The sequence below is a fragment of the Equus przewalskii genome, chromosome 4 (assembly GCF_037783145.1).
Source record: "Equus przewalskii isolate Varuska chromosome 4, EquPr2, whole genome shotgun sequence".
Lineage (NCBI taxonomy): Eukaryota > Metazoa > Chordata > Mammalia > Perissodactyla > Equidae > Equus > Equus przewalskii.
In genome coordinates, this window is record NC_091834.1 from 20,430,348 (window position 1) to 20,451,508 (window position 21,161).

The 21,161-nt window shown below is 48.7% G+C and overlaps 1 protein-coding gene and 1 long non-coding RNA gene across 8 annotated transcripts in view; both read right to left on the reverse strand.

The window, feature by feature from the left end:
- GRB10 (growth factor receptor bound protein 10) overlaps positions 1-21,161 on the reverse strand; it is a 205,173-nt gene that overhangs the window by 60,957 nt on the left and 123,055 nt on the right. For all 7 annotated transcript variants that reach the window (XM_070615612.1, XM_070615608.1, XM_070615609.1 and 4 more), the window contains one exon: positions 19,606-19,747. In XM_070615612.1, coding sequence (XP_070471713.1) covers positions 19,606-19,747 — 142 coding nt within the window. The remainder of the gene's footprint in view (positions 1-19,605; positions 19,748-21,161) is intronic.
- LOC139082778 (uncharacterized) lies at positions 1,055-2,099 on the reverse strand. The gene is made up of 2 exons (XR_011539004.1): positions 1,976-2,099; positions 1,055-1,267 (listed from the first exon to the last, which is right to left on the reverse strand). It is a non-coding gene; the product is annotated as an uncharacterized lncRNA (long non-coding RNA).

Genomic DNA, 21,161 nt, shown 5'->3' on the forward strand with positions numbered 1-21,161 from the left:
CTTGGAGAAGCAAGTAGTTCAGGAAGCAAGATTATGCCTAATGCTGCTGAGATATCATGAAGATGCCACCAAAAACTGACCACTGGCTTTGACCAGAGATATGTCACAAGTCTCCTTGATAAGATTCATTTCAGGCAATTAGTGGAACCAAAAGCCCAAGTAGGAAGTGCTGAGGGGAGACCAGGAAGTGAAAAGCAGAGACAGGGATTCAAACAGCTGGCCCGGGGAGTGGGGAGTTCTGCCAGAAAAGCAGCAGACAAATGGAGCAGCAGCTGGAGAGAAATGCAGGCGGGGGAGGTTTCACTAGATGAGATATGTTAAGGTTTATTTGGACATTGATGTGAATGATCTAGGAACGAAGATGAAACTGATAATGGAAGAAAGAAAGGGGGTGACTGCAGGAGCAGTATCCTTGAGAAGCTAAAGGGGCTTGCCATGAAAGGAGGGGGTGGCCTTAGAAAGAAGCAGGGGCACATCTGCTGAATGGCCAAGAAGGTAGGCAGGTGGGTGAAAGAAATAGGTGGAGAGATGAGCTGGTCCTCTTTGTTAACAGCCCCTCTCTAATAAATCCAAGGCCAGGTTACCAGGTGAGAAGTTAGAAGAGGGAATAAAAGGTGTGAAAAGTTGCTTTTTTCTTGGGAGTAGTGAGTGAATTGGGAGTGGAGAAAATCTCTGGAGGAAAAGAGATCAAGGGATAGAGAGAGGTGATTTACCTTTTTATTATTGATTCATAACAACTCTTTATTTAGGATATTGCAAATGTATTACAAATATTCTTTCTCAGCTTGTCAACAGCTTAACATTTAATTTATGACACTGATAGATTTAACTATAAAGAAAATTAATCTTCCACTCTGTGATTTCATCTATTCACTTTAGTAGTTAAGACATCATTCCCCAGCTCAAGGATCAATTAATTATTCCACTGTATATTTTTCTACTTCTCTTAATGTATGATATTGTTATTAACAGCTTAATCCACCTAGAATTTACTTCGGGGTGTGTATATTATTTTGCCAAGGCTGCTATAACAAACTGCCACAAACCAGGTCACTTAAGCAACAGAAATTTATTTTCTTGCAGTTCTGGACACTGGAAGTCCAAGATCTAAGTGTCAGCAGGTTGGTTCCTTCCGAGGGCTGCGAAGAGTCTGTTCTATGCCTCTCTCGTAGTTTCTGGTGGTGTGCTGGCAATCTTCGGCATTTTCTCTGCCTTCATCTTCACATGCTGTTCCTGCTCTGTGTGTCCGTGCCCAGCTTTTCCCCTTCTATAAGGACAGCAGCCATAGTAGATTACCCACCTATTCCAGCATGACCTCATCTTAACTACCGGCATCTGTAATACCTCCACTTCCAAAAAGTGCAATTCTGAGGTTCTGGGGGGTTTAGGATTTCAACATATGAATTGGGGGGGGGGGGGGGGACAATTCAATCCATAACAGCATGCAATAAAGTATAAGATCCTAATTCAACTCTTCATTCAAATAGTTTATAACTGTCACAGCACAATGAATTCAATAATGATGCTATCTTCATAATATTCTAATCTTTGTGCTATTAGGGTCTCTCTCTGGGTAAATATTTCAGAGCACAGAACTATCACTCCATTCTTAACCCAGAACCACAGGCTTTCATGACAGTAGCTTTATAGCATCAAAACCACCTTTTTGAAGACGGTCTGGTCACCACTAAAGACCACGGGTCCTCTCAGGCTGTCTTTCCTCTGACCACTTTATCTCAGCTATCTATGTGCTGTCTCTGCTTGGAAGGGCCCCCACCTATTTTGGAAGTTTTAGGCGGGAGTTTGGATTTCAAATTTTGGAAAATCTAGGTGAACATAATGTGCACTCCTAGGCGCAAATCAGGGTTCTGGCTGAATTGGTGGCTAATACAATATAAAACTAAATTAAAACAAACACTCCATCTATAAAAGTAAGTAAAACAGCATCTATAATAAAGAGAAGACATGAGCTTACCAGTGGCTAGTTCCACAGACACCCTATAAGAACCTGAGACCTGCCCCGCTGGGCAGCAAGTCACTACGTTCCCACCTGGGCCACGGTTACAGCAGGAGAGTGTCCGGTTCTTCTCGTCTCTGTGACACAAAAATAGTCCACCTACTGTAACAAGTTCAAGTTCTCTTTAGAAGCCCCCGCCCTGTTATCAGGGCAATTCCACATTACTCCAAAGTGGATGGATCGGAATAAGAGACAAGGGCCTTCAGGGAATGAGTCACAAACCCAGCTGCTCCACCTACAAGACCACCACCCTGGGGGCGTGAGAGAAAATCAGCCTCACCTGAGCTCCAGAGAAAACCACATTCACACATGTGCGTCTAGAGACCCTACAATCCCACAGCAGGAGGAGGTACATTCTGACACTTCTACTGCTTATTACCAAGCAAACCCACCTAAAATAACTGGAAATCATCATAGCATGACAGCATCAAAACTGACACCAAACAGTCCTTGTTCAGACTCTGCAGATTTGTCTATCAAAATGTTTTTTCTTACCCATCCCCTTCATTTTCTGTGCTTCATACTTTGGCTTCTTGAAGCAGACTCAGTTCATGACTCAGAATTATCAGTACTCAGAGTTCCTCTAGATTCTCAAAGGACCCAGTATTCTTGGGATTCCTCCCTTCAATAGCACAATTTGAAGTTTCATAATTTCACACTTCTAAAGCTATTCACTAGTCATGCTCCTGGTATAGACTAGTCTTAATGGAATAAAGCTAAGATTTTTTTTCCCTCTCATGTAACTGCTTATGAAAGAGTGAAGCAATTGCTAAGCACATATCCTCCCTCAAATTCTGCCCCAGCAGCTCCTGAGAGCTCCTCCCAGGACTTCTCCACAGCGGCATCCTCTAGTCAATGGCAGCGGGCAGGAGCCGCCCTGGATGGGCCCCCCTCCTCTCTGGCCTTCCAGCATTGCCAGCCCTGAGCCCTGGACACCAGTGCGTGTTCCTGGCGGGAGGAGGTACAGGGAGAGGCGGCCAGAGCAGGAACACAGAGCCCACACTGACCTCTGCAAAGGAAGCTCACCTCTGATCCTGCTCCAAGAGCAGTGTGTAAGGGCCAGGGGGACACTGAGGAACCGCCTACAGCCTCCAAATGCAAGTCCCCTTACAACCTGCTTGTTGCAGGAGCCCCCGGCCCCACCGCCTCCCATCAGCTGCAGCTGAGACAGCCAAGAAGCGGTGGAGACTTGGGAGAAATTTCAGATGTGATATTTTCATTTCATAGAAAAAGACACCCACTCCACACAGCTCTGGCCTGCACAGCTGCCCATGTTTCGGGCCACAGGCCCCTCAGTAGGAGGGCAATCCCGGGCTCTCTGAAGTCCATGGGCTCCTCCTCCCAGAAAACCCTGGACCATACAGCTGCCGACCAACCCGGGAAATGACTTAAGTTTAGTCCTACACACTTTACCACTGTTTACAGAGCCCACTTATCAAAACCCCCACGTGAATGTGCTAAAACTCTACCCAAAAAAATCACACAGATGAAAAAGGGGCCTCTAAACGTTAGGTTTAGAGAGGCAAAAATTTAATTACAACAAGATCTTCCTCCTGTGAGTTCTTGAACCATAAGTGGTACAGATTCTAATATAAACCCAGCCAACAGCATAATTATGGGGCTGGCACTGCCTTTGAGAAAATGTGGTATTTGTTTCTTCACATTTTATCTCCTCGGGAACCTTTCATAGTTTGAGGCTCAAAGACTAAAGCCTCAGGAAGTTCTTTCCCTTGGATGAAGTTTATATGCATTGAAACTGAGCACCCAAGAGACAAATCCACTTAGCACATTATGTTATGCCAACATAATTATGGATGTTCCGTTTCTTTTGAAAAGGAAAAAAAAGAGAGGCAGCATGTTCTCAACTTCTCCTCCAAGAAGTGTGGGAATGCGTGGAGGAGTGCATCTTCCTGGGATGGCAGCTGGGGGGAGGGTGCGCCTTTGCCAGCAGCACCAGATCAAGAGTGTGCCCTGTTGCATAGAACCAGAAACCGGTCAGTTGATGGCAACAAATGTACTTCTGCCATCAGGTGGCTGCTGTGAACCCTCAGAGTCTCTGACCAAGGGTCGGCTGGACTAGGGTACGCGTGCAATTCTTCCCCAGAGTTGTGGGTTAAGAGGTGCGTTTCTGGGAATTACGGAGAATTAACATGGCAGGCTCATGTCACGTGTTCTCTAGGATGTTTCTCTACTTGGAGAAAAGCACACTGAAAGATCTGTGCATGTAAGAGGCACATTTTGGGTTTAAAACAGGGCTTTTCTCTTTTCAGCATTTTATATCGAGATAATTTCAGGCTTACAGAAAATCTGTAAAAAATGGTCCGATTTTCCATAGGTTCCCCAAATATTAACTGTTACCCATTTGCTTTATCATATTCTCATTCTCTTTCCTATTTGTCTACGACAGTGAGCTGCACACAGCTGGCCCCTTGACCCCAAGATAGCTCAGTGTATATTTCCTAAAAACAACAACATTCTTACATAACCACAGCACAAGGATTGAAATCAGGAAATTATGTCGACACACTACCATTGGCTGATTTATAGACCTCGTTCAAATTTAGCCAACGTCCAATTATTGTTCTTTTTAGAAAAGGCAAAACAAATTTTGAGGTGTTCAGGATCCAGTCCAGGACCACAAGCTTCAGTTGTCACGTCTCTTCAGTCTCTGTCATCCGCACAGCTCCTCAGGTTTGGTGGTTGTTGTTGCTGTGGCGTGGTTTTGTTTTCTGGGGTCTTCTAAGACCTCAACACCTTTGACAAGTCCCAGCCATTTTGAGGAATGTCTCTCAACCCTGGTTCATGTCTTTGGCACCACAGAAGAGATGCTATGCCTTTCTCAGGGTGTCCCATCGGGAGGCATAGGGAGATGGTCTGGCCCCTTCCTGGTGACGTCAGCTAGGACCACTTGGTTAAGGTGGCACCTGCCAGGTTTCTCCACCTACATAAGTTACCATCTTCCCCTTACTCTTCAAGGGGGCTCCTGTCTCCTTGTGGCATGCCCCCTTCATGCTTTCAGCACTTCCCGGGCGGCTCTGCCTCCTTTTAGTGGAGAATGGAATTTAGAAACCGTGTTCTGAGCACTAGTTTGAATATATTTTTAAAGAAGAAGGAAAAACAGAATCACAAGCTGTCATAGGGACCACAAAAACTATGGGAGAGCAATAAGTCACTAAATGCAGTCAATTTTGCTCAAACTCACCCAGTTCTCTTCCAGTTCAACTCTGCTGAGTCCACATCCTAACTGGCCCCCCGCCACCTCCCGTCCAGCCCATCCTTCCCACTGCAAACCAGAAGGAAGCTGCTCAAAACATATACGCGAGTAAGGCCATGAGATGGACAGAGGACAGCGGTGACTTTATTTCCTTGCTCTGATCTGGGGGAAGTCAGATCTGTGCAGGGGCACAAGGTGGGCAGCACTAAGTGTATGTCCTTGTGCCTGCAGGTGTGGGATGTGGAGAAGTGGTCTCGAGGCCCTACTAGCTGTTGTCACTCAGATGCTCTCTCCTGGGTGATCCTCCCAGACTGGAGAACATGTTGGGGAGGCTGGGCTGCAGAGCTGAAAAAGACGGAGTGCAGAAGACATGCACTCCGATCGGGGCCCTGCCTGGAAAGCCTGAGCAGGGGCAGAGTTGTGAGGTCAGGGTGGGTAACACTTGACCCACTCTCCACGCCTTATTCTTCACCCTCCTCAGGGTACACCACAGAGATGGCTGAGCTCTACGTGGGGGGACCTGACGTCCAAATGGAATCAGAGTCTTTTCCTGCTCCATTCTGTGGCCACTGCAAAGCAACGCAAGCTTAACTTCTTACGCCATCACCATACACCCAGAAACAGCCGGAGTACAGCCAGAAGACGTGCTAAGGCTGATGCACAGTTTTGAAAACCCAAGAGGCTGCATGTCCAACCCCACTAAGACAGGAGAGGAACAAATGAGTCCTCTGTGTCACCATCACAAACCCTGCAAATATCACCTGACCCTCGGGCATGGAGAGCCACCCCAGCTGGGGAGAGGAGCTTTCCAAAGCCACCCTGTGCTGCCATGGGGCCTCTGAGCCATTCTCTCACCAGGGAGAACATGGTGTGGGGCCGGGCTCAGATGCCTGGAAACTCACTCCACCCTGAACGTGGTAATCAAAATAAACAGGCCCTGACAAACCGACATAGCAACATGTCCACATCCAGAGCTATAAAATTCTCACGACCTCTGACTAGGAATCTGGCTTCTGGGATCTACCCAAGGGAAAGAACTAAAAATGTGACAAAAACTATATCACAGTTGCTCAAGGAAGCGTTATCTACAGCACAGACAACTGGAAAACCATGCAAATATCCAGCCAGCACAGTATCCAAGTGTGGCCCAAATAAATACTCATCCATATTGTTATCTGCTAGTAAGAGTAGTCTTCATGAAGACCACGTAAGAAACACAGAAAGCATCTGTGGAATATTAAACAAATGAAAACATATATAAAATTCCATCTACTTTCACTGAAACCAGATAAAATACAGAGAGATGAGAACTGACAAAACCACGGGCAAATGGACATAGTTGGCTTTGTCTGTTAACATTGCTAAAACATCGTTTGTGCGAGGTTCAATGGTCAGAGTCCAAGGTGGGCATCCCAAAATTCCAAGGCTCACTAAAAAAAAACGTGTTGCTGCTTCCTCGAGTATTGGTGCTGTCCCCACCACTGAGGGCAGGACTGTCACTTCCTCCTTTCCCCTCCTGGGCTCCGTGGGGAGCCGGGGCGGCAAGAAAAGAGACACTTTTCACGAACAGCAGCAAAAGAAGGTGGTTCATGTGACACTTCCATCTCTTTCCGTTCAGGGTTTTCCTGATCTAAACGCACCTGAAGGCTCCAGCATTCTATACATGGGATGAGAGACTGCTGCTTTGATTTAAGAGAATCTCTGTTGTGGGATTACAATGGGGAGACTGTTTTTGGGTCAGGTAAAAAATAAATCATGTTAGTCAACAGCTTTTGGTTCTCTACTGGGGACCAAAAATAAATTTACCAGCACAGGGTGTGCACTTAGAACCTTTCTGAAGGGGGTCAACGTCTGTGTCCCTTTCCTAGAAATGCTGAGACTCGGCTTCAGAGCAGCGAGCAGAGTGGATGCGGGGGAGGATGTTTACTGGATTCTCTCTTCCGGAGGCACTCCACATGCCCTCACTTGGTTTCCTCCAGTGACTTACTTTCTTTTTTTTTACATTTTTACTACTCAAATCTCTTTGCCTTTATGCTGGTTAAGAGACTGAGGTGAGAGCCCAAGAAAAGAAGAATAGAAATGATATGGAGGGAAAAAGAAGGTCAGACCCCAGACTCCTGCCCTGCTGGACAGGAAGGTGTGCAACGGGCTGCAATGCTGGGGAGGCCCAGCTGTGAGCGGGTGCAGAGACCGGCCAACAGGAAACAGCCGGCTCAGGCAACGTGCTTTTAAGATTATGGTTAGCGTCCTCCACGACAGTGAAAACACTTGGACCTAGCGCTCGAGAAGCGTGGCAGCAAAGTTTGCCACAGCATGGAACCCCATCAACCAAGAGCCAAACGCCTGACAGACATTTCTCAACCTTGTAATTTCATAAAACACCTTATCTTAAACTGCATGGAAACGACACATTTAGACTGCAGAATGGAACGAGAGTCCCCCATGACTCTACGCTGTTCTCAGGCATAACCAAAGCACAGATGTTCATGTTCCATAGAGGTGACAGCTTCTTCGCCATTGGAGGAATTGTGGTTTGAAACAGCAACACAAAGAAAAACGAGGGGGGCGTTTAATCACGTGCAATTACGACAGAAGCTGACACATAGGGTAACTGGGGAAGAAGTGCACCTTCCAGTTAATTACCTTTTCCTAATGAAATTGCAAGTCAAAGCAACAGCAAGAATTAGCAGACTAGTTTGCCAAGGAAAAGTATTTCCTGTTCTAGCAAACCAGGCAGCCCTCTCTGAAGCCATCTGCAACACAGGCAACTGACAGCTGTTTGCACGGCCCTGGCCTTGGAGTCCACAGCGAGACCCAGGCATATACGTTTGCACACAGGCAAGACACACAGATTTTGGGCAAAAGTGGGGTGATTCTTCCTATGAAAGATGTAGGTAATTTAAGTGCTCACTTTTCCAATGCTCCCGACAGCTACAGATATCAAGAGATACTCAATGCTGTAATAAAAGATCAGTTTGGGGCCTCCTAAATTTAAAGAATTTACATTTAAAAAGCTATTTATAGTCCAGAGAAACACTAGCGGTTGGGATTTCTCATGAGATTCTGGAGATTATTCCCCATCTCATATTTAGCTAAACAAGTGGCCTGCTCCTGTCAGGGCCACCCAGTTCCACCGAGTCCCTGATTCAGATGCAAACACAGCAGCAGGAAGACACAGCCACGTCGGCGCTTTGGAATTATTCCTAGGCTGAGAGCTTCAGAGGGCTCCGAGCCCCCTTGGTTTTAGCAATATTCTCAGAGAAGTCTGAAAAGGGATGGTGGTTATCATTTTAAAAGTTACGTTGGACAGTTCAGCACCCTTTCCCAAAGCAGCTTCTGTGGGAAGTATGTAGGCGCTATGTAGAAAGCGGTTCTGGGGTCAGAACCTCTGGGAAGCTCTAGGCTAACTCCAGTCACAGAGGTTTTCTTCCCTGTAGGATTGTTCAAATTCTCCAAAACTCAGTATGAAATGTGAATTTCCAAGAAGGTGACAGGAGATGCAAATGGCCCCAAACTTCCTGGACCTGTATGTTTTTTCTCACAACAATTCAGGTAACTGGGAATCCAGAAAGCACAGGGCAAGAAACACAGCTGCAGAACGTTCCTGTCAACTCAGCAATGTGCAAGGAAGCCAGTAAAGCTGGCCACTGCTCAGTTACTAACAGCTTGGATGCAGGGGCCCAGCCATGCCGCCCCCAGAAAGGAATACCACCCAGCAACTGTGTTATTCAGACCTAGGCTGATGGGCAAGGATGCAGCCGTGGCAGCCATGGAAACTTGCGTACATGGGACTGCTCACAGGCTCCTCTGGGTTGCTGTTCCTGTACAAATGTCCAAGGCTGAGCTAACCTCTGTGCAATAACGTGTTTGTCAACACATCTCTCCCTACTACACCATGATTCCCCGAGGGCTTCCTGCCTCAGAGCCTGCCCATGCAGCACCTCCCAGGACCAACGTGACGAAGTCAAGTAGAGCATTCCAGGTCACAAGACCTTCTGTGGTAGCAGCACACAACAGCAGAAAGAATGGGCAGCGACGGGATCTACCTTGTTTGTAGGATTTCCTTGCTTGGCTTGGTTGAGTTCACACGTCCCCTCATAAAAAATAGTCTTCAGTAAATGTTCATTTTGGTTTATTGAGATGTTACTTCTGTTGGTTCAGAGCACTGCTGCGGCATATCTGGAAGACGATGGACTTGAAGCTCAGGTGCCGAGTCTAAACCCCACTTTTTGGATGTGACCTGTCACACCTGCTCCATGAGAACCTTAGTAACACCTGCCTTCTGGAAAGGAGGAACCTGAGGGTTTTAGAGAAGCACAGGGAGGAGCTGGGACTGTGGGTGCAGTGCCGAGGGCTCGCCCCACACCTGCCCAGCAGCAGAAAAGAAGAGGCAGAGCTACTTGGCACGGCGTCCAGACATGGCCAAGCAACATCAAAAATTCGTCTTTGTTGGGGGCCGACCCAGTGGCACAGCAGTTAAATTCGCGTGTTCTGCTTCGGCAGCCCAGGGTTTGCTGGTTTGGATCCTGGGTGCACTGCTCAGCAAGCCACGCTGTGGCAGGCATCCCACATATAAAGTAGAGGAAGATGGGCACAGATATTAGCTCAGGGCCAGTCTTCCTCAGCAAAAAGAGGAGGATTGGTAGCAGATGTTAGCTCAGGGCTAATCTTCCTCAAAAAAAAAAAAAAATCGGTCTTTGTTGAACGAACTTCGTCACAGAGATGGTAACTAAACGTTCCGTTTGCACAGTACTGTAATTTTAAAAACCAACAAAGATGGCTTATATTCCTCCTCTAGAAAATGTTGCAGAGAAGCTACATGACTGATGGGCTGTCAGTGGCCAAAGAAAAAAGGCAGGAATTAAGAATGACCCCCCCAGCCTCCAAATTCCAGAAGAGGGGGGACAAAGAGGAGAGGGCAGGGCCGCAGTGGGAAGACAGTGGGTTAGCCTGGATTGTGGAGAGGACAGCAGACAGAAATCTGAGCAGGAGCTGCAGACAGGCATCCTGGCAGAGAGCTGCCTGTGGGGCCACTTGTACATGGACGGTAGCCAGGCGGCGGATGAGTGTCCTCACGGTATGGAAGGCAGCGTGGGGCACAGAGAGATACTGCTGCACAGAGGGCTGGGTGAAGTGGGTGACAAGGGTGACAGAGGAGGCCCCTGGAGGGGCCACAGCAGCAGTGCTTATAGGTGGGCTGAGTCCTGCCCAGGGCTGATGGACTCCAGTTCCATTGGGAGGTGGAGCCCTGGGGGGTGGTGAGGAAGCGGCAGCTGTCCCTTCACCACTCAAGAGAAAGGAGGCAGTGAGAGGAAGGAAAGAAAGATGCCCGTGTGAGGGATGATGAGGAAAGAGGACTTTATCCTCTAAGGCGCTGGGCATGTGCTAATCTGCATCTAGGCAGGCCCTTGCATTGGTAAAGCCATGAGTGACCCTGAGGGAACATCAGCGTTTTCTCTGTCCTGCTGGGAGCACTGCTCTCCCGGCTCCTGTCCTGACATGGCCCAACTGCCTGAGTGTCCACAACGTAGGCAGGGCAGACACAGTTCACCCAGCTCAGTGCCCTTCGGGGTCGCCCAGCACGTGGGTTAAGTGCAATGAGGCTCAGGTTCTAATGTGTTCGATGCCTGAAGGCACCACAAAAGGTGATGTGGGTACATTTTGAAGGAGCTGAGAATGAGAGGGGCTGTGAAGGTGTGCAATACGGCCTTCCAGGTGCAGATTGACGAGAAGACGCCACTGCGGCTCCAGGATGGATGCCTGACGATGCCCCGGGCCACACAGGGTGAAGCAGAAGACGGCATCATCTCCACACAGGCACATGCTGTGAGACGAACGTCACTTGGCGAGCAGGGCTAGTTTTTCTTGCCAAAGATGGTCTAATGTTGAGGCATATTTATCAAATCGTAGTCAAAGTCTCATCAGATCCAATCTTGATCTTTAGTAAATGTATGTGCAAAACCCTATACAAGGGTTTTTAATTTTTAATTAGTTTTTAATTAATTTAATTGCCTATACAAGGCAATCAATCCAGTTCCAGAAAAATCAATATTTAAAAGTAAGCAAAGGGAGAAGAGATGATTGGAAGTACGACAACATTTATGCCCCAAATAATGAAGTTAAAATATGTGATTAATTGTGTTTGAATAACAAATGGAAAAACTTGCTGTAACAAGTCATTATGCAGCTACATGAAAATCTTTATGGACTGAAAGAAAGCCCAGCCTGACAAAGCTGTCCTGAAGTATTCACGGGGCCTGTAAAGCTTATCTTCAATTCATAAATAAACATTTTTCTATTAGTATCACTGTCCTTTTCTTTAACCAGCACTTCTCTGTCACTTTCCTGCTCCCCTGGCCTCCTCTCTCTCTCCCTCCCTCTCTCACCACCCCCCCAGCATCTCTGCACATCTGCTTTCCCAGTCAGCTTTCTCTGTTTATTCATGGTTTCTGCTTCTTCCAAGAGTGCATCTGTTCTTGCCGTCATGTACCATGACCCAACTCACTAGGTCCTGCTGGGTCAGTGCACACCGCACACTACACTCTTTCTACCACTTAACATTTCTGGGCCCCTGGCTCACCAACCAACCAGTATATGGAACCATTGTTTCAGGGTGAGTGCACAAGTCTGGCCTAACCAGCCACAGTTGTGGAGATGGATGCAAGTTCCATGATACGGAAGGAGGTTGCCCTCGGCTGCAGCCTCCTTGCCTCTAGACTTCTCATTATGCAAAAGTGAATTTCCTTACAACTGAAGCCAATGGGCCTTTTGTCTCTTGCAGCCAAAGGCATCCTGATAGAGCCTATGACTCACAAAGCCCAACTACCCTGGGAGATACCCACAAACCTGAAATCTTGGCAACTGGCAGTGCTGTTTCAATGGTGGCAGAGTTGCAAAGTCTGGCCCGCCCTGTCACTTCCCATCACTTTCCTGTCGGTCACTGGGGGCCCTTCTGATGGCCATAGTGCCAGCCCTTCTCCATCTGAGACTGAGTCCCTGGCTGTCCCAGGCACAGTTCAGCACCCCCGGGCTGGTACCCTGGAAGACGAGGGGCAGCTACCCATTGGAGAATCGGGCCTCTTTCTTAGGGAGGCCCATCTCTCTGAGGGCTGTTACTGATGAAGTGGGAGCCAAGAAAGGTTCCTGCTTAAATGGAATAAGAGCTGCCCAACCCCTCTGACCTCCACAGAATGAAGGGCTATCCAGAAGCGTGTACTGAGCTCCTTGCACTTATATAAAAGCAGCTTTTTTAACAGCAAATGCATCTGTGCTGCATTTGGGAGAGGTTCTTCAGCCCATGCAGGAGGCCCCACAGGGTCAGGGTGTCTCCTCAAAGCCCAGTGAGGTACAACGTCAAGGCACTGTGCAGGGTGGGGAACATGTGGGCTCCAACTCATCCAGACCAAGCTCCCTTCCTGCCTCGGCCTCTGGACAAAGCACTGCAGCTGCTGGTCCTCAGCTTCCCCATATGGAAACAGTCTCTTCCCTGCAGTGTGTAGAACCGCTGTAAAAATTACATGCGTAGTAACCACCATGAGATAGATACTAAAAAAACGAGAAATACCAGGATCTTCCTGATGCAATTCCTTAAGACTTGCATGTGACCACAGGTCCAGTATTACCTGATTCACTTGCAGCCTTTTCTTTGTCCATCCTAGAGAATAGAGAAGTTATTCCTTATGCTTTCTGGTGAACCTCCTAGAGACAAATGGGTTAGACCCTCCAAGGATTCTAATCCAGCCATTACCACTCACAGGTTGCCTCCATCATCTACATTCACTCCTCATTAAATTTTCAGTTGTCCATTTACATAAACTCCTTCTTTGAAAGGCTACTCTGCTTCTGCTCTGAGAGTGAGGATGAAAGAGAAGACGGGCATCTGTCCTCGGGAGTAATGGGGGAGCCACATCCAGCAGAGCCCCACAGGGGTGGCTGGGATGCCAGCAGGGACGTCTTGGGCAGCCCACTCTCCAAACCTGCATGGTCTCTGGTCAGCCCCTGGACCCAGGAGATCAGGAGACACCCTTGCCCACAAATGTTGCTGAGGAGTAGCCCTGTGAGCCCCCAACAACCTTCACCCATTCTCCACCATCTTCTTTACCTCTCCCAACATCTGGTGTCTCCACTTGGGATGAGCTCCACATGTTGAGGGTCCTTCTCAGAAGGACAGCAGTGTCTGAGACAGAACAGAATAAAGCAGCTGACTCCTAGAGAATCCACTTCTGTTAGAGCAGAGTGGTCAAATGTGCTTTTCTGGAAAGGTCGCCTCGAACTTTGGACTCAAGCAGGATTTTCATCGACATGGTCCTTCTCTTTCCATGAGCACCAGACAGCCACTGCCCACCCTTTCTGTGACACCTTCCCAGCTGCATGTGCAGAGCGTCATTTTTAAACCCTGTTTAATGTAATATCTTCTAGATTTGGACTGTCATTCTAGCTTGCTGAATGCTTTTTGGGTATCAGTTCCTGTAATTCATCACTGAGTGCCCACTACACCAAGGTGCTGGGAGACTAAGAAAACACATGACATGGCTCGCCACGCACGGGCCCACCGGAGACCGGCTGATGTGCCTGCAGTACGACACCTGTCTGGTTCAGCCTGTGTGGTAGTTTTAGAAAACTGAAACATGTGCAGTATTGGGAGAGTTCAGTTTTTAAAAGCATGAGTCGTGATTTCTCTTGAATCATCCAAAGATTTGGCAACACTCGGCCCAGGTTCCTGTGGCCAGGTGCAGCTGGGCTGGGCGGACGCTGGCCCACCCCTCCCACAGCGGGTGCCTGGGCACTGACACCAGGCCTTCCCGGGCAGTGATGCTTCCTGCCCACTTCTGAGGCGCCTGAGCTGAGTCTCGGCTAAAATGGGAGTTGGCAAGGCTGAGTGCACTAGCCCTAGCAGTACCTTTGGGAAGAGCCTGAATAGGTTAGATGTCCCCAAACATGTGCAGCTTCCCAATTGGAGCAGCGCTGCTCTCACCTGGGACCTCAGGAGGAAAGCAGTGCATGCACCAATCTGCTCTCTCCTACGATGTGAAAGGGGTGCAACAGAGGGAGACAGTGGCTAGGGGTTGAAGCCACGACAGGCAGGGCTGACTTATCTGCCAGGGTTCCCTGAAGAGAGGGTAGGGGACAGGTGTTACCTGAGACGGTGGCCAGGCCCAAAGCTCTCCCCAGGCTCCCCTCCAGCCCCTGTACCCCTCCCCCATGCCCACGTGCTGCACATTCAGGCCAGCTCCAGGCACACTGGATGGTCACATCCTCAATTATGAAGGCCTGGCCAGAAAGACGAGGGGCCTGGCCCAGGCCACAACTCCATCAGGCCAAGAGAACAATGAGCCACTCTCTGGTTCTCGAACTCTGGCTGAAGCTCCAGGGGACACCCCTGGGGCTGCTGCAGGTCAGAGGGAAGGTACTGCATCCCTCTCTTGTAGCCTTGTCACTGGCACTGGGCCAGGCACACAGTAGGTGCTCAGAGTTGCTATCAGATAAATGCATGTCATGCCAAACTCCAGGGAGGCACACAAGAGTCATGAGTCTATAGGTCTGGCACAGACTCAGCAAGACAGGAAGAAGGACCAAGGTCCCTCAGGGCCACTGAGGGCCCAGAGCAAAGGGAACCTTGCCACAGAAGCCCGATGGCATTGACTAGACTGTAGGCGGCGACTGAGGCATGGAGCTCAGTCTCATGGCTCAGAAATCTTTGCTATAGCAATCATCCTTGTCCACGTGACAGGCTGTCTTTACAAATGAGTCACAAAGCAGTGAAAAATGCCTTGTTGATTTTTACCACAAAAATTCACTTTCTTGATACTAATTTAATTTCTCTACCCTCTAGGGGAAAGAATGCTATCAGTCAGAAAGAAGTTCTCAGGCATCTGCATTTCTGGTTAATAAGTGATGAGATGTGATTAAACAACTTAAATCATTAGACAAATTAAATGTTGTTAAATAAATGAGGGAATGCTGTTCCTCACAGAAGCTGTACCTTCAGATAAGACCCACTAATCTGTTTTTAATAACCCAGGAAGAGGCTGCAGTCGCTAGCAGACATGACTTAAAATTGTATTGTCAACTGTGTCTAGACTCGTACGCGCAAAGCGATGTTTCCTCTGTTGTGAACTGTGCACATGTTGTTATTTTGCTGCACCCTTCACGAACGAACAGGTCTGTGTGCACGCTCTTACTTTACTGAGAAGCCATGCAGTACAACCTAAGGAAAAATGCAAATTGATTGGCTCTGGTTTAAAATAGAGCAAACAAACCAAATGTTATTGTTTTAAAATTCATATAATAAAATAAGCAGAAAACCCAAGGAGGCTGAGTCTAAGACAGATGACCTTAAAACTCTCACAAGATTATTGACCACCCACAACTGCAGGAGGACTCATGCAGGAGATGCAGACATCACTGTCACTGGGATTCGCAGGTGTGCTGAGATCATAGGCTCTGGACGCGTGTGACGCGTCCAGTGACTTCCCATAAGGGTCGCATCCACCAAGCCACTGACTCAACGGTGTGTTGGGCAATTTTCCTCGGCGGTTTAAGGTGCCCCTTGCTGGAGAACCAGGAGGCTTATATGAAACTCAGCTACTTGCCATAGTAGCCGGCCCGGCCACCACAGCCTGTACCACAGGCTGGGTGGCTCAGACAGCAGACGTTTACTTCTCATGGTTCTGGAAGCTGGCAGTCTGAGACCAGGGAGCCAGCAGGATCGGGTTCTGGCGAGGACACTTCCTGGCTCCTCCACCACCGCCTTCTCACTGTGTCCTCATGTAGAGAGCAGCTCTGCTCTGCTAGCTCTCGGAAGGGCACTCGTTCCACCATGGGGGCCCACCCTATGACCACATCTAAAGCTAGCCACCTCCTCAAGGTCACACTCCTCACACCATCACAGCAGGGTTAGGGCTGCAACATGGTAATTCTCAGGGCACACCAACATGCAGCCCATATCATCGTCCCCACCACACAGGTGCAGGCAAGGAAGTGGCCCCAGGGAGGCCACAAACCTGGGGTGAGGTTGGTGTGGGGGAACTGCCAGAGCCAGCTCAGTGGTGTCTGTATCTTCTGGATTCGTCATGTGGAGGACATGGAGTGGCTTCTGAAGATTTCCTGATCCTTCTAGAAAGAATAATGACTTCTTTTGCTTTGTCACTGTTACCTCTTTAATGACCAATTACTCCATCTGCCTTCATCTGAGATGGCTTGTTCCTCTCTGTCACTGTCACATTAAGGTCCTTGTGAGCAGGGCCCATGCTCTAGCCAATGTTCAGCTTCAGGGTCTGGCAGAGGGCCTGGCACAGAGTAGACTCCAAGGTGACAGGAGGGAGTGCTGCCAGAGTGGTGGGGCTGAGGGCTCTCCTCCTATGATAGCCCCTTGCCCAATTCTCCCTCTCCCCCTCCAGTTAATCAAGTCCGGGGGCCACCAGCCCTTGCAAGGTGCCCAGCCTGCAGCCTGCAGGTCTACACAGGAGCTGTGTCAGGGCTGGGGCAGAACTAGACTCCTCTGTGAACCCCCCGGCCCTCAGCTGTCTGTCCCAGGCTCCATGCTGTGGTGGTGCAGGTTGGCTTTGGGTCCCACCTGCAGTCACAGGGGCTATCCCTGGCAGGTGATGTCATCCACAGGATTGGCAGTGCCAAGGTGAGCAGGATGGCCTGTGGGGCTGCACCGAGCCCATGTCCCGGCAGTTGCCCTCTGAGAGGGGTCTACGGACACCACACCTGACCACTCCTGCCCCACTGAACAGCCACCAAGGCGTTACTGAACAAGGAAACCCACAGAGAGGTGGCAGAGAGTCTCCTAACTTGTCTGACAGGGGATTTTAGAACACTTTAGCCAGAGTGCCTCGGGCAAGAACCGTTTCTCCTTTAACATGGCTATTCAGATCTCTCTTCACTTCTTCCACCTCTTGTGACTAGTGATCGAAAGAGGTTTCTGATGGCCTCACTGTCCCCAGTGTCCTTCTAAACAGGCATTACACTATCTTCTTTTCCCTCGTTGACCCCGTTCTTCGCAGTGGATGAGATGGTGTTATGTGGGCCTCATACATGGAGCGCCCATCATCTATTTTTATACGTCAGAACTCTTGATGCTGATCCAGTTGTCTCCCTTGGACTTGATATGAAAGGAGAAACAACACCAGATTTCTCTTTCCCTCAGGCAAGTAGCAAAGAAAGGACCCAACCAAACTCCTTTGCCTGTTAGCAGCAGCTCCCATCATGGTCCGAGACTGCGAGACGGGGAAGCCTCTTGAGGCTGCCTGGCGACCCCCACCAGCAGCGCCAACGAAACATGCTTTTCACAAGATCAAAAGTCAGAACCTAGTGCCAACAGAGAAACGTCCCTGTAAGCTAGTTACACACAACCAACACCAACTGTCTACAAGTGGTGCCAAGTGTGAAGCATCCGTCCTGTGCCTGCTGGTCCCCATGGGCTGCAGGAATCTGAGCGACAGAAACGCGACACCAATGCAATGTTCTCATGGGGAACTAATCGGATCCCAAGAAAAACAGCAGGCAAAATTCCTGGGTTTCCTGATTTTGCTTACAGAGGTGGAGAGCCCATGGGGGTGGAGGCCCGTCTTTGTGCCAACCACGGCGAGAGCCAGATAATATTTTCATGGTCTTATTTTAGGATGGGTAACGTTGTAAACAACCTCAGTGACCAATCCACAGACAGCTTGTCTAGACCTTTATTTGTAGCAGAAGGTCACCAGGGAGGCAGACATCCCAGATGTACTTCAGGCATGTGACAAAGTGCCTCAGCCCAGCCAGTGCTGGCTCCCAGACAGGGACACTTACCTCACCTTCTAAGTGTTGATGGTAGGACAACGCAGCCTGCTCTGGAGGCCTGAGGTCAGCATGGGAGAAGTACCTGAGAGCTGGTGAGCGGTAAGTTGGAAGAAATGTGTCCCTGCTAAGAGTGCAGACCCTGTGTAGTGTGGGACGATGGACGTGCAGAGAAAGGGTTTGGTGGCATATCATGCTTTGAGGACAGCGAAGGCGGGAAAGTGCGGAGAGTGTAGGAGAAGAGAGTGATTCTAGCAGAAAAGGCAAAGAAACTTCTGAAATATACTTGTTTAAAAACAAGGAACGTCAAGGTCCCAGGAGCCACTTAGTTTAGTGGCTAAAATCGGAGGCTCCAGATCCCATATCAAATCCCCCTCCAGCTCTACCACTCAGACTGGGTCACTCCCAGGTCTACCACTCACACTGGGTCACTCCCGGCTCCACTGCTCACACTGGGTCACTCCCAGCTCTACTGCTCACACTGGGTCACACCAGGCTCTACCACTCACACTAGGTCACACCAGGCTCCACTGCTCACACTGGGTCACTCCCAGCTCTACCACTCACACTGGGTCACAGCAGGCTCTACAACTCACACTGGGTCACACCAGGCTCCACCACTCACACTGGGTCACACCACGCTCCACTGATCACACTGGGTCACACCCAGTGCCATCACTCACACTGGGTCCCAGTTTCCCAACTGTAGAACAGAGATAACATTCATACCTAATTCAGGTTTGTTCTGAGGAATAAATGAACATATAAATAAACAAATAAATAAACATATAAACCAGTGAGACCACGCCTGGCACTCTGAGATCACTCAGTGAATGCTGGAGGTTGCTGTCATCCTGTTATTATCATTATACTCTTCTCATCACGCCCCACACCACAGCAGCACTGGTCTCCCTCCTGGGCCTGCAACCCACCCTGGTCCAGGCCCTCCCAACCAGGAGGGAGGCAGCAGCCAGTCCATTTCTCTGACAAGTTGATTACCAGTGATTTGACCATGGGCAAGTCACTGAAACTCTCTGTACCTCAGTTTCCTCCTTTGGGGACAGTGGCTGTATAACATACACCTCATGGTCCCACTTCAAGGTAGAAACTACTAGTTTGAACAGGTGACTGTCCCCTTCTAGGTCAAGTGAAAATTCTTCCACCTTGAGCACATCACACTCAAAGTCAGGAATGTAACAGGGAAACTCTTCAATTATGCTGGACTGAAGGTCAGGTGCCTGAGAAAGCTCAGCGTTTAACACCTCTGTTATACAGAATTATTGGGTAATGACGATGATACAGTGATAAAATTTTGTCAGAGAACTAAAACTCATCTTTAAGCATTAAGTTATTATTTTTCCCCCATTTTTATGAGACTCTTTCTTAAACACAGGTACATCCCTGACTTAATAAATGAAATTTGGGGCCAGTAAATTAAAAAGCTTCACAAAACAAGTACAGTAGCAAGAGGAAAAGAACTAAGAGAAAAGATCCCACAATTTCCCTCCCTTCTCCCCAAAGCAACGAGCCAGCTCAATGGTGCCCACCCCACAGCCAAGCAGCCTGGCTTTCAAACCAGGGGAACGCTCACCTGCTTTGCAGTGGCCTGGCTCGGAGGTAAGGAGCCCGGCGTGAGCACAGGGGGGCTCCCTGGGCCGCAGAGCTCGGGGAAAGGGTTGGGGATGGCCGGCAGAGACGAGGTTCTAAACTGCTGGTCCTCCTCCTGTAAGCGCCTGGGAGAGAAGAGACAACCAATCGCTCATTAAAAGCTGTCACCCCCCAACACGATCCATCAATCCCACTGCTAAGATGTACCCAAAAGAACTGGAAGAGGGACTCAAATAGATACCTGTACACCTGTATCGTGTTCACAGAAGGACTATTCATAATAGTCAAAAGGCAGAAGCAAACCAGGATCCATCAATGCATGAATGGATAGACAAAATGTGGTCTATCCATACAGAGGATATTACTCAGCCTTAACAAGGAAGGGAATTTGACACATGCTACAAAAGGGATGAACCTTGAGGACATTATGCTGAGTAAAATAAGCCAGTCACAAAAAGACAGATACTGTATGATTCCATTTCTATGAGGTCCCTAGAGTCCTCAAACTCAGAGATAGAAAGTAGAACAGAGGATGCCAGGGGCGGGAGGAGAGAGGAACAAGGAGTTATTGTTTGATGGGTATAGAGTTTTAGTTTTGCAAGATGAAAGTTCTGGAGACTGCTTGTACAACAATGTGAATATCCATAACACTATGGCAACTATACATTCAAAAATGGTTGAGATGGTAAACTTGATGTTATGTGTACTTTACTACAACTGAATTTTTATTTAAAAGTGCCAGTCTCAGACTCAAAGAGTACAGATTCCCTCACTCATTAAACAGTGGGGGGCGAGAAGCCAGTGGGTGTGCTCACATAGGAAACGATGCTCAGCGCATGACGTGTACTTATTTGCATTTTCTCCAAATACCTTCTCAGTTCAATAAATACCTGATGGGGAAGAGGTTTGTAAGAGCATTTTCACGAGAACAACTATTTTTCAATGACCTTAAAATGAACACTTCTTCAACCACATGAAAATACTAGAAGAGGCTTCGTGTGCCCTCATCTGAATTCTGGAATGAATGCTAATTTACACAAAAGGTTGTTGATCCTGAATTAATTGGAAATCAATACTTCAGGTAGCCATCCTCCCTGGAGCACAAAGCCTGTGCTCAGGTCACCTCATACATGCCCTGCTGCACCCCACTCATGCCACGGGGAGCCACTTCTGCATCTGCACCACATTGTTCTCTGGCATCTCTCCAGGGCTGCCTCCTCCCAAGAATGCAAACCTCACTTGACAGACAATTAAGCAAACACACACAGGATGGCGAATCAGATGCAATTATGAAAACAGCAGAAAAATCAAGTTCAAAGTCAAAGCAAAAACAGTGCAAAGTGCACTAAGTTTCCTTTCCCCAGGGTCCTGCTGGCAGCTTCCTGTCCACATGTTAAGGGCTTTCCTGAGAGCGGAGCCCCCTCCGTCCATCCCAGGGCGATGCTGCCCACCTGCAGGAGAGAAGCAAGCCCCCAGCTGAGCTGCAGTTTGGTCCCTGACTTTGCTCAGCATCCCAGTCCTGCTCCTTGTTACACACAC